The sequence below is a fragment of the Lontra canadensis genome, unplaced genomic scaffold (assembly GCF_010015895.1).
Source record: "Lontra canadensis isolate GAN:19392208 unplaced genomic scaffold, GSC_riverotter_1.0 scaffold20, whole genome shotgun sequence".
Lineage (NCBI taxonomy): Eukaryota > Metazoa > Chordata > Mammalia > Carnivora > Mustelidae > Lontra > Lontra canadensis.
In genome coordinates, this window is record NW_022631014.1 from 9,508,844 (window position 1) to 9,521,713 (window position 12,870).

The window sequence follows — 12,870 nt, forward strand, 5'->3', positions numbered from 1 at the left end:
TGTCCATGGTGACTTCTGGCTACGAGGTTTTAGTTTAGCCACCAATAATGGCTCTGTAGACTTCTGGGAGCTCAATGCGTACACACCTTGTTTGGGATTGTCTTTCTCCTCCTGAGGCACTAAAACTTCTCTTTAAAATGCCTGAAACAAGAACATAAAAATAGTTTTACATTATCCCTGTGTAGATCTTTTATTTATTTATCTATTTATTCATTAAAAACTGCATTCTATTATGTGAGCAGTATTTAGCATACTCTAAAGATGGTCTTCATTTATAAAAGTATCAGTTAAAATAGAAAGCTTCAAATTACTGTTTACTTGACAGGATTGTTTAAGGTCCTTTTTCCAAAGGAAACTCTGTTATTAATAGCTAATAAAATACAATAAAATATCTATCTCATAATTATCCTAAAGGCCTTAACAAGTATAAGTTACCACATGCAAGTTTAAGGGTTCAACTTTTCCTTCCTCGCTTCCCCACTGACCTTCCTCACCACTGTTACCCCGAACATACAAAGATGAATTCATCTCAAAACAGCCAGTAATTAACTGCTTGTAGAATTTGCTAAATATGAATGAATATCTTTTCCTGTATAGCTTTCATGTTTTCCTAATCACCAATCAGGACATTTTTATCTAGCAAGCTGGAATTTGTGGGAAAATAGACCAATGACGGAAACAGATTATCCCAGAAAATCTGGAACATCTAGTCACTATTTTATGGACAGTTAAGTTTGGAAAGGAACCAAAAATGAATAAAATGAAGCAACTCCTTAGGGTTTTACTTAGGTCCTTGGGGAGACTATTTTAAACTTTCTTTTATGAGATTTTCATAGTATAGTCATTAATGAGAGGAAATCGTTTACACTAAATTTATTTCAGAGTATTTCTACCTAATTAATGTGCCTTCAACCTACTCTTTTAAATGAATTAATTATTCTTTCCTCTCCATAGTCTATTTTAACCTTTCTTTTCTTTCAGTTGCAGATTTGTTGAACAAATTGAATCTTATCTTTCCTTATAATCTTTACATTTTTTCAAATATATCTTTTCTTTTCTTTTCTTTTCTTTTCCATACCTCATACCGCAGACTATTTACTTTCCTGTTTTAAATCAAGAGTCAGAATTCACGTATAGACTGAATTTATATATTCCATTTTTTAATAGTAATAAACAATTAAAATATTTATTTTACTTTAGTGTTTGAAATATATTTCTTCATAATGGAAATAAAATTGTACAAAACATAGTCTACCTCAGGACTAATTTCTTCTCCAGGTCTCTAATTCCTATAGACCAGATTCATAAGAAATCACTTCCATTATTCTTGTGGTTATTTAGTGTGTCTCCAAATTAGTTATCTCCACTCGCCAGTTGGAATCTGGGTTTGCTGGTAGAAATAATGAAACTATTCATTTGACAGCTGAGGCAACAGAAGACGGCAGTGCCGGCTGGCCTCTGGGCCCCTCACAGGGCTAGACCGACCTGTCCTAATTAGCACCGCACCTGGAGAACAAACTTCTGCCTATGTACATGATGGCATTTACTCAACTCCCAAGCATGATTCCCAAACCATGACCTACCGGAACCCCGCAGGCCAGCAAAAACTTACTGAATGTAGATTCTTTTAAAGGGCTTGAACTGGAGCTGCTGGAGTTGTCCAAAATGTCCAGTTCATCATCTAGCTCTGAGTACATATCTGCACGTGAATCAAAGAGTAACAGAATAAAATAAAAAGCAAATGAGCCTTGAAAGAGACCGAAGTCAAGAGCGCATGCCTGCTGTCTCCGTTTCACTAGAAATACCTTTCTCGATATTTTCCAAGTTGAAGTTCTCCTCCGACAGGATTTCATCGCAGGCCCTGTCTTCCTCCTTACTGCAGGGGGCCTGGAAGCCCTCGGGGGGCAGGTCTGCGCTCTCTGAGAGTTCGCTTTTCAGGCTGGCAGCCCCACTGCTGCTGCTGCTCAGGCTCGCCTTCTCGAAGGTCTCCTGCAAGACAGATCCAGCTTAGGGTCGCCTTTCCTTCCTTCCTTCTGCAGGACCCAAAGCTTGTCAGCGCGGATAGGAAAATGCTGGCTGCCTTCCTATAAATGTTCGCGCTCAAGTGCCAGTAACATGGTAGCCACACGCCGGCGGTAGAGCTCCTTTGGTCTGGGACTAAGAAGAAAGTGTAGCTGCACCGCTGGACAAACAAGAATGGATATGCCAAGATGCTCAGTGACAGGTCTGTACAGTCTGGCAGAAGAAAGTGCAGCACTAAGGAAAAGATATGTACCAATGAAGCCAAAATTACTTTCCTTTAAGTTATCTTCATAATATTTGCTCTGTCTTGGGCTCCTGGGTGGCTCAGTTGGTTGAGTGTCTGACACTTGATTTCTGCTCAGGTCATGATCTCAGGGTCGTGGGATGGAGCCCCACACTGGACCCTAATGTTGGGCATGGAACCTGCTTAAGATTCTCTCTCTCCATCTCCCCCTTCCCCCCACTGCACTCTCTCTCTCTCTAAAAACAAAACAAAATAAAATAATAGTAATAATAATAATACTATTTTCTCTCTAAGTCATGGGGATAAGAAGTATAAGGAGTATAGTCAGTGGTATTGTGACAGCACTGTATCATGACAGACAGTAGGTACACTTGTAGTGAACAAAGCATAAGGTATAGAATTATGGAATCACTATGTTGTACACCTGAAACTAATGGAACATTGTATGTTAATTATACTTCAATATTAAGAAAAAAAACCCGCTATCAAATCTCAAAACCACAATGGGTAAGTAGGGCTTAGTTTCTTTAAATCTCAGGGAACTTAATGGCAGACACAGCCAGGCCATGGAGGCAGAGAGGTACGGTCCCCTGAAACATGAAAAGCTGGGTGGAGGCTGCAATGATGACCAATGCTCGCTAGAGACACAGGTCCGTGGTTTTTTGTTTTGTTTTGTTTTCAGATACTTTTTTCCAAAATGAAAGTGACACCCACAGCTACCGGTGGAGGTTCCTAAAAACTCCATAGTGATGGAATAGAAGATGAAGAAAACCTAAGACGTTATGAGTGACTGGACTTAGAAGTCAGCCTCTGAAAGCTTTCACGTGTTTCTGTTCACTAAACAAGACAAAAAATGAAAAGAATATCAAAGACATGTTGTGCCATGCAAACTGTGCAACCAATTTCTGCTTGTTATCTCTGTTCCTGCGAATTTTTTCATTGTTCTTTCCTCAAGCTTCCACCAAGAGGCTTGGAGATAGTTCTCATTCTGTTGAAGCCAACATGCAGTTCAAGGAGCATTTTAATTTTGTTTGTCTAGTCCTCCATCCTACGTCTTCCTACTTTCATGACTCAGCATTGTTCATGCCTGCCTTTTGGATCTACTCAGGTCTGAGAACTTAGAACTCAAAATGGAAAATGCTTCAAAGACTCTTTGGCATTGCTGAATGTGTGCTTCTCTTGACATTTTTCCCGTGCTTAAGGCTCATAAGGGACTTCCAAAGTCAGCCTCAGCTCTGCCCAAGCTCAGCCCCTGACACCAAGTCCAGGAGGCTCCTTCTGAGGCTCAAAACTTTCCTGACAAACTCCCTCAACTCCTTCCATGCTTTCCTCCTTTTTCTGTCCCAAGCCACAAATCCTTCTTCTTCCAACATCCTCAACTAAAGTCAGAAATGTACATAGAAATAAATGTAGGGGTTTTTTCCTCCTATGGCTTTTTTTTTTTTTTTAAAGATTTTACTTATTTATTTGGGAGAGAGACAGAGAGTAAGAGAGAGAGCAAGAGAAGGGGGAGGATCAGAGGGAGAAGCAGACTCCCTGCTGAGTAGGGAGCCCGATGCGGGACTTGATCTTGGGACTCCAGGATCATGACCTGAGTTGAAGACAGTTGCTTAACCAAATGAGCCACTCAGGTGCCCCTCCTCCTATGACTTTTTTATCCAAAATTAATCATCCACTGCCCTATTCTAAAGGCCATAACTAGATTTACAACCTTGTAGGGACTATATACTCAAGATGTGTCAATGCTATCAGTGTTTTAAAAAAGAGAGAGAGAGAGAGATCATTTTGCGGTTGACAAAACTGTTTATTGCACTGAAGCAACTGGATGCCAGAATCCATATATCTCTAAAACTTGCAAACCTGTAGCAAACGCTTTGTTTCTTTTTAGGACAGACATGGATAAGACATTTTTCTTTGGACAAATGAAGAGTGAGGAGAAACTGTGAGTCCTGGTGCAGGCATTCCAGACTTGAGGACCTTTGACTTGCAACCAATAATCCAGACCCAGTTGGGCTGCAGGTGAAGTCATTTGCAATCACCAAAATTGTATCCATAAATAATTGGGTGCTTGCTTAGCATCTAATAAAGGGATATTCACATTCTGAGAGAGATGCTTTTTCAAACTCTGTAAGCATGGAAGATATGATATAGCAATGTAGAATGTATAGTTGTTTTAGTTTTCTTAAAAAACCCTCTGTTTCTATAGGCTCTTACAGCAGTTTTTGCCTCAAAAAAAATTGATAGAGTTCTTGACCTTGACATAAACGATATGCCACTGAAGACACATTTTCCTGAATGTCATTTCCAGAGTTTTTCCTTATGGATATTTGAGTAACCGACTTATTACCAACTCTTTCTTTTAACAACTGGGGCTATTTTAGTCCCTTTTGGATCCCCCCATGCTTTGGATAATGTTTTGTACATAGCAACTGCTTAATAACTAGTTGCTGTATTGAGATCAAAGGGAGAAAAGGGCCAGGAAAGCAGGTGAATTCCCCTATATGGTGAATAGGTTTTGTAGCTTCTTGGTTTTTTGTTTGTTTTGTTTTTATCTTGCCTGTTTATCCAGAATCCTACATTGTGATTTTTCTCTAAGAGCTGAAGAGACTATCTGGTAACACACCAATAAGTAGGAGTGAATGTCTCCCTTCCTTTTTCCCCTTTGCTCTTACAAGAAGTTATAAAACTCCACTCATCTGTATTAGAGATGGCTGGCCCAGAAACGACAAAATGCCCCCTGTAACCCAGTAGGCATTGGCCAAAGGCAGAGATGGTTAAATGCTTTTAGCCTAAGGGTTGAGGCCATTAGGTATTTTCAAAAGTTGCCTCCAGCAAGTACATAAACCTATTAAAGGGAGTTGGGTGTATGTGTGTGTGTGTGGGGGGGGTGCAGCATTGGGGGATGCAATTTGGCTGCTGTCATCTTTTTTACTTTCTAATTACTTAAGATTTTTCTAGGAATAGGAGATGGAATTAACCATATATATATATATATATATATATATATATTTTTTTTTTTTTTTTTTTTTTGGCATCTATATATCTCCTAGGAATGGATGGACACATTCTGTGCATCAATATGGCAGCAAGAAGAAGACAATGCAAATCGGATAATAAAATTATCACTGATATGGAAATCATCACCGTTACAGGAGACACTTCCTGTCACAGTGCTGTTACAGGCACAATTATGTTTAGCTTGGTTTTGCTCATTATAATGTAATTTTTTATGTGTGCAGCAGATTATAATACATTTTTAGTTGAATAGCAATTCTAACAGTAACAGACTGACATTGCCTAAATTAACTGCAACAGTAGGGAAAGAATTAAGAGAGTCTATTTTATTAAAACTAGTGCAAATTTTTAAAATTGCCTAGAATGTTTTATCAGGAAAGACAGAGAGAGCGAGAGAGAGGAAAAAAAAAAGTGAGAAATAAACATAAAGCGTGACACTAACTATATCCTGTAGATGCCTTCCTTTAGAACCATAAAGAATGCACCATTTCTTTTGTTCTAAAATAGTCATTCTATTTGAGCTATGTCTTTGCCTACTTTCTTCTATTTGTTTAGGTAATAACTGTGACCTTAGTTACATAAAGTTATGGCTACCCAGTGCTTAACAGCAATTCACCTCGCTGAGGTGATCTTTTTTAATGGCAAACCACATTCCATGCTTTTCATGGATGACAGCACAAAGAAAACCCAAATTATGAGACAGATCATTGACTACACATTATTGTGCAAAAATGTAGTCCCTAAATTTCAAAGTATTAAAAAAAAAAAATTCAGCCAGGGGCAACCTCACTTGGTTGGGCTTGACTTTTGATTTCGGCTCAGGTCATGGTCTCAGGGTCCTAGGATCCAGTCCCACATCAGGCTCCCCACTCAGCAGGAAGCCTGCTTCTCTCTCTCTCTCTCTCTCTCCCTCCTTCTCCTCTGTCCCTCCCCCAACTCACATGCTCTCTCTCATTCTCTCTAAAATAAGTTAATAAATCTTAAAAAAGAAAATCAGTTAGTGTGACCAAGAGGGCTGAAGGGGGTCACATTGACCCTGGCCACAGCTGAGTGGTCTGACCAGTTCAACAAGTCTAGGACCTCACTCTGGGCCACTTGGTTTTGCCACTGTAGAGAGAGGGCCACAGCAGCAAGCTCGGAGCCTGGTCTCTTACTATGGGAGCTGGGGAACTTTTAGCTTCAAAGCTGTTTGGTTGATACCTCTGTCTATTTTGTTTATGAAACCCTAAAGTATTTCCCTGCCCCTGTGCTCTGTACATCAAGTAGAAGAGCAAAATGTTCAAATGAAACCAGAAAAATTGGTGTGAGAGGTGCTGAAAATAACTAAGATTTACAAATATCATATAATGAAGGAAATGTTTTCTTCAAGTTTGGATATGAGTTATTTTTCTTATTTTGAACTTCCTAACAATATTCATACAAAGCTAAATACTTTGCTTTAATATAATTAAATGCATATAATTATGACCCCACTATTATCATGACACTCTTTTAATTAGAACTTCTTAAAAGCACAAGAACATACTAATGCACTGTCACTAAAATAAGTAAATTAGAGGATGAATTAATTATTACAATTCAGTCTAAAATTCCACTATCAAATTTACCATGCTTGATAATGTTTCAATGCCTCCCCATAAATATCTAGCATCTGCAACAGGTTCTCTATTATTCCTAATTCAAAGATAGGTTTTCTTGAAGAAATAACACTAATAAGGATGAGGAGAAGAACAGCGCCATAATCTGAAGGTATACATTATTAAAAATACAGAAGATATGGTCTACATCAACGGACAGACCACCATTTTGTTTCAAAACTACATACTACCACAGGAAAAGAACTGAATGTGTGGGAATATTTCTGAAAGCCTTTCAAAGGAAGCCAGAATCAGGTAACATATAGAAGAACCATTTAAGATACAGAAGAAACCATACACAGAGAATCATTAAGTAGTCAAGTTTAAAGGCATTCTAATTTGGATTGCTCAAAACAAGACATGCAGTTGCAGAGCCACACTGCTTAAGGTATGAAACAGTATGTTCTTAGACATGGGTGGCATCAGTATAAGAAACCCCTCAGATTAGAACCTCGCTTACTGTTTCCTTTTTAATACAGAATTACATAAGGGAAGGTCTAGTTCTTGTCAAACCACACACTTGGTACATCAAAATACCAAACCGATTAAGTGCCAATAAACAAAGAATTAAAAACCAAGGCAAAGAATCAACATCATCTTTTATCCCTCTTCCTACTTCCATCCTTGACTCTCAGCAGTCGATTCACACACAGCAGCCAGCTGTGTAACTTTAAAACATTATGTCACCCCTTTGCTCAAAACATATGTCACTTAAGTCTGTATCATGGACCACAGCATCCCCATCTCTCTTCCCCTGCTTCCCTGTACTCCAGCCACACAGGCTTCCTTGCTGGCCTCTTAAATCTGGCAGGCATGCTCCCACCTCCAAATATTTGGACTTGCTGTTCCCTCTGCCATCAATGCTGTGCCCCCAGATAATTGCACAGCTCACCCTTTTAACATATTCAAGTTTCTACTCAAATGTCTTGCAGGTATAGTGGCTTTCCATGACATTCCTATTTAAAACAGCCTATCTTTCCACATCTAATAATCACTATTACTTTGCCTTTATATTTTTGTCCATGGTACTTAAGTGTATATTAATACACTTATAATTTGTCTTCCTCCACTGTGAAGATGGAGTTCTTCTCTTTACTGTTAAAACACAGACTAGAATAGTCCCCAGAAGAGAACAGATCAATCTTGTTGAATAAGCGAAATAAAAGACTGATTTTTCAAAATATTGCAAAGCTCTTTACCATATTAAAAAAAAAAGGTAGAAATCAAAATAGCAGCATTATTTTTCAAAGAAACTGACAAACTCATTGTAAAATTAATAAGTACATATAACAGATCTAGAATGGCCAAATCAAATTTGACAAAGAAGAATGAAATTTGAGCACTTATACAACCTAATTTCAAGACTTAACTAAAAAGCTACAACAATCAAGATAGCATGGTATTGGCCTTAGATACACAGATCAATGAACAGAATAGAGTTCAGAAATAAATCCACATATATAGTGTCAAAAGATTTCCAACAAAGACCTGTAGTAAAATCAGTGAGCAAACATTAGACATTTTAAGAAATGATGCTGGAAAAACTGGGTACTCATATGGAAAAAAAAATCCCAAATTTCAATATTTTCATTATTCTATGCATGAAATTAAGTCAAAATTGATCATAGACCTAAACATAAAATCTATCACAAGAAGGAATTTACAAAAATAAAAAAGAGCCAATTTTTGCAGCCTTGGGATAGACCAAGATTTCTTCAGCAGGATACAAAAAGCACTAACAATAACAAAAAACTAAATAAGTAAATTGGACTGCAACAAAGTAAAATTTAACAAAACTTCTGCTCATCAAAAAAAAAACAAAAAAAAAAAACAGTCAAGTCATAGACCAGGAAAAAAATTTGCAATACTTATATTTGCCAACAGAGTTCTATGTGGAATATATACAGAACCCCTAAAATCAACAAAACCAGACAAATAATTCAATAAAATAATGGCCAAAGATTTGAATAGATAGTTCACACACACACACACACACACACACACACACACACACAAACACACGTAAATGATCAATATGCATATGTAAAAGTGTTCAGCAGCCAAGGTGATCAGGAAAATCCAAACTAAAACCACAAAGAGATACTTTCCTGTGCCCCCTACAAAGGTTAAAATCTAAAAGACTGACAACACCAAATGTTTACAAGAATGTGGAACAATTGAGCAACTCTCATACATTGCTCCTAAAAATGCTAACCACTACAATTTTGGAGAACTGCTTGGTAGTTTCTTTTTGAATTAAACGTACCACTACCTTAAGACCCTGAAATTGTACTCCTAGGTATTTGCCTAAGAGAAATGAAAGCATCTGCACAAGAAGACTTATGTAAGAAAATTCATAGCAGTCTTATATAAAACCCCAAATCTGGAACCAACACAGTGTTCATCAACAGGAAAATAAATTATGATATGTTCATACCACATAATACTATCAAACACTGTAAACAAAGAACTATTAAACACAACATCACGGATCAATCTCAGTGACATTAGGTCACATGAACTAAGGCAGATGGTAAAGAGCACAGACCGTTTGTGATTTATATGAAGTCAAAATAAGAGGCAAAAGTAATCTGCAGTGTCAGAAATCATAAGTCTGTCCATGGGCAGGGAACCGTATAGGAAAGGGCAAGAGGGAAATTTTTGAGCTCACAGAAATGTTCTGAATCTCATTTTGGGTGCAAGTTAACCATGTGTCAAAAGCTATTAAACTAAGTAATTAAAATTTGTACATCTTACTGTAGTTAAATTATATCTCCATAAACGAGGGGGGAGTTAGGGTGTGGATGTGAGAATGGTGTATACATTTGTGCGGGAGCCTAAAAGGCATTGCTTTATTTTCTTAAACCATAACAAGTATAGAACGTTGCCAAAACAAGTCATGATTTTTCCCGATACTTCTTTCACTGCATCATTATTTGTTGCATTTTCACAGCCTTGGGGGAAATTCAGTCAACAATTAACCAGACAATAAAAGCAAAGATGTTCACAAATATATTGTCCCTTTAAAATACATCATTTTCTACATGGCTTAATTTAATCTCCTAGCAGAGGATTGCAGACACATGCCTTTAGTGGCATGCCCAGAAATTGTAAATGACATATGGTATGATAAAAATAAAACAGCTCAGATAAATAAATAGCACAACAGTTTTTTTAAACTTGCACTAAGAAAATGAGAATCAGGCAGTTGCATATTTGTTCAATTCCTATGTGGTCCACTTTAAAGATATTTGAGAATTTAGGATTAATACCAAATGCCTGTCAATAAAGTTTGCCAAGAACATATACAGATTGTATTAGAAAACTACAAGAAGAATTCCATTTCTTTAAGTGAAATTATAAAGGGTTGGTGGATTTAGATAATAATCCTTGTGGACAAGTGCTCTACTAGCTGCTCACCCAGCCCCAAGGTAGATGGAATTTAGGATAATAATTATGTGCGCTATATTTCAGTAGTTTGACAACATGAGACTATCACAGAAATCTTCCTTTTAGTAATTCACCAAAAGCTTAGAGTACATTTCTAGGACTCACTATGGGAACATTTACTCATCCTCTTAAGCATGAGATGATTTATCAAGATCAGATGTGATTTTTGAAAGATCATCTTGGTAGGCACATAGGGGATGGTTAAGGGAGGGAGCTGATTCTAGATAACTTGAGTAGAATGGATTTGATCATTTGGAAGGTCTTTAAAGCTGAGGCTTCTTTGAGATGAAAAAGAAACTCCATCTGTGGACAGCAGGTTCAGCCCATGACCTAAAGTTTCAACCTGCCCTTCCTGCCAGCCTACTCCATTACCTAGCCAGCCCCCACAACTGTATAAGATAATTCCTTCCAATAAATCTCTTCATATGTATCTTCTACTGGTTCTGCTTTATACATTCTGTGTAGGACTGTTCTGTACATGGCATAATATTAGCAGCCCTGGCTGCCTCCCCTTAATTGCCAGTAGCAGTCAACGTCATTGTGATAAACAAAATGGCTCTCCCTTCACATGCACACAGTTTCTGAGGACCTTGTAGACAGTGCAGAGGTGGTACACTGAATCACTGCTAAGGTTGAGGAGGAGACTAGAGAGGCAAGAAAGTTGGATATTGCAATGACCCAATGTGAGACAATGAGAATGAGAACTGGAAGGTTAAGACGGATTTGTCAGGCATTTCAAAAGTAGGACTGGTAAAAGATTGCTAATGAAACGGATGTAGGATTTGAGGGAGAATGAATTGAAGATGTCCAGGTTTCAATTAAGGTGATGAGGTGTAGAACATGACTGGGTTAAGGAAAGAGAATCCGTTCACTGTGGGACTTGCTGAACATAAGGTACTGATTAGACACACGGGTAAATGTCCAGCTCAAAATTTAGGTCCATCATGCGGGAAAGGCTGGGATCAGACACATAGTTTTGGAGGTCTTCAGAAAATGTATGTGTTGTAAAAAAATACATCCCAGTGTATTTGGCCTTCTTAGAAAATATTGTGTACTTTTCCTCCCCAAATGCTTATACTGTTGAGACCAGACCAGAAGCCTGGGGCTTATAAACCCAAGGAAGTCCTAGTCCTGAATGAAGAACACCTGGGCAAGAGGAGGTTGTGCTAGAAGGGCAGTTTCTAGCGTGCAGATGGGGAACTGGGAAGTCTTTCTGAAGTTCAAAGAAGGAGCCAGAGAGAAGGATAGAAGATAAGAAGGCAAGTTCAAACATCTTTGTTTTTCCTCCTCACATCCTCTCCAGCAGAGGTGAACCTTGTGAGTGAAGCAGAGCAGAGGGTTTGAGGGAACAAGTCAGGTTCAGCCAGAAAAGACTGAAAGTTCCAGAGAAGCTTCGTGACCATCATGACACTATATACCATATAGCTAATATGGGCATTTAGTACAAGGCCCATGAGGGGAGAAACACTGTGTTCCCTGTACCTGTATCCCCTGTACCTAGAATAGTACCTGATACCTAATAGGTACTCAATAAATATTTGTTGAATGGATAAGGTAGGGCTGATATTGTGCCCCCACTCCCAGTTAGTTCCCCATGGACTATGTGGCATAGGTGGGATCCAAAGCTCCCACGTGCCACAATGGGAATGTAGAAAGTGGATATAGCGCTCACTGGTGAGTCCACCAGGTTATCACTTCATGGAGGGAGCACAGAGAAGAGAGCTCAAACCAGGGATCCCACCGTATGTCCCCCAAAGCCACAGGGATAGTTTCACCTCATTTGAAGTCAACGGAGGCCAAAAGAAGGCGGCAATAACACACAGAAACCCCTCCCAGTGGCATGAAGATACCTAGGCTTCCTCCTGTATCCAGCTGCCATCTTGGGAGACAGAGATGGAGAGGCGAGCCCTTGAAATGGGAGAGAAACTTTTAGACCAAAATAGCTGATATAAGTGTTCATGCCTATATCCACCATTTTCTGCTATCAGCAGGAATAGGGGTCCAAAACAAAATTATATGTGATTATGGAAGATAAAGTTCCCACTTTATACAAGCAATTTTTACCCAAATTCATATGAAACGAAAAACCATGAAACTGGCCAGAGCTCACTCTAGAGAAGAGCAAGAAGAGAAGCAGAACATCAAAGCTTAAGAGTACGGGGTCGGAAGAGAGAATAGGAAAAGAGTGTTCAGGGGCACCTGGGTGGCTCAGAGGGTTAAAGCCTCTGCCTTCGGCTCAGGTCATGGTCCCAGAGTCCTGGGATTGAGCCCCGCATCGGGCTCTCTGCTCAGCGGGGAACCTGCTTCCTCCTCTCTCTCTCTCTCTCTGCCTGCCTCTCTGCCTACTTGTAATCTCTGTCTGTCAAATAAATAAAATCTTTAAAAAAAAAAAAGAAAAGAAAAGAGTGTTCAGAGACGTAAGATAGAAATCAGGATGGAGGGGTGTGGTTGAAACCACAGGGGAAAAAATTCAAGAAGGAAATATGAATGATAAGGAAGAAT

The 12,870-nt window shown here is 38.7% G+C and overlaps 1 protein-coding gene across 4 annotated transcripts in view; it reads right to left on the bottom strand.

Annotated features, from left to right (window-relative positions):
* The window catches only part of NEK10 (NIMA related kinase 10), a 215,596-nt gene that overhangs the window by 53,728 nt on the left and 148,998 nt on the right, over window positions 1–12,870 (bottom strand). For all 4 annotated transcript variants that reach the window (XM_032861000.1, XM_032860999.1, XM_032860998.1 and 1 more), the window contains 3 exons: window positions 1,806–1,989; window positions 1,613–1,699; window positions 87–141 (listed from right to left, as the gene is read on the bottom strand). In XM_032861000.1, the coding sequence (XP_032716891.1) occupies window positions 87–141; window positions 1,613–1,699; window positions 1,806–1,989 (326 nt within the window). The remainder of the gene's footprint in view (window positions 1–86; window positions 142–1,612; window positions 1,700–1,805; window positions 1,990–12,870) is intronic.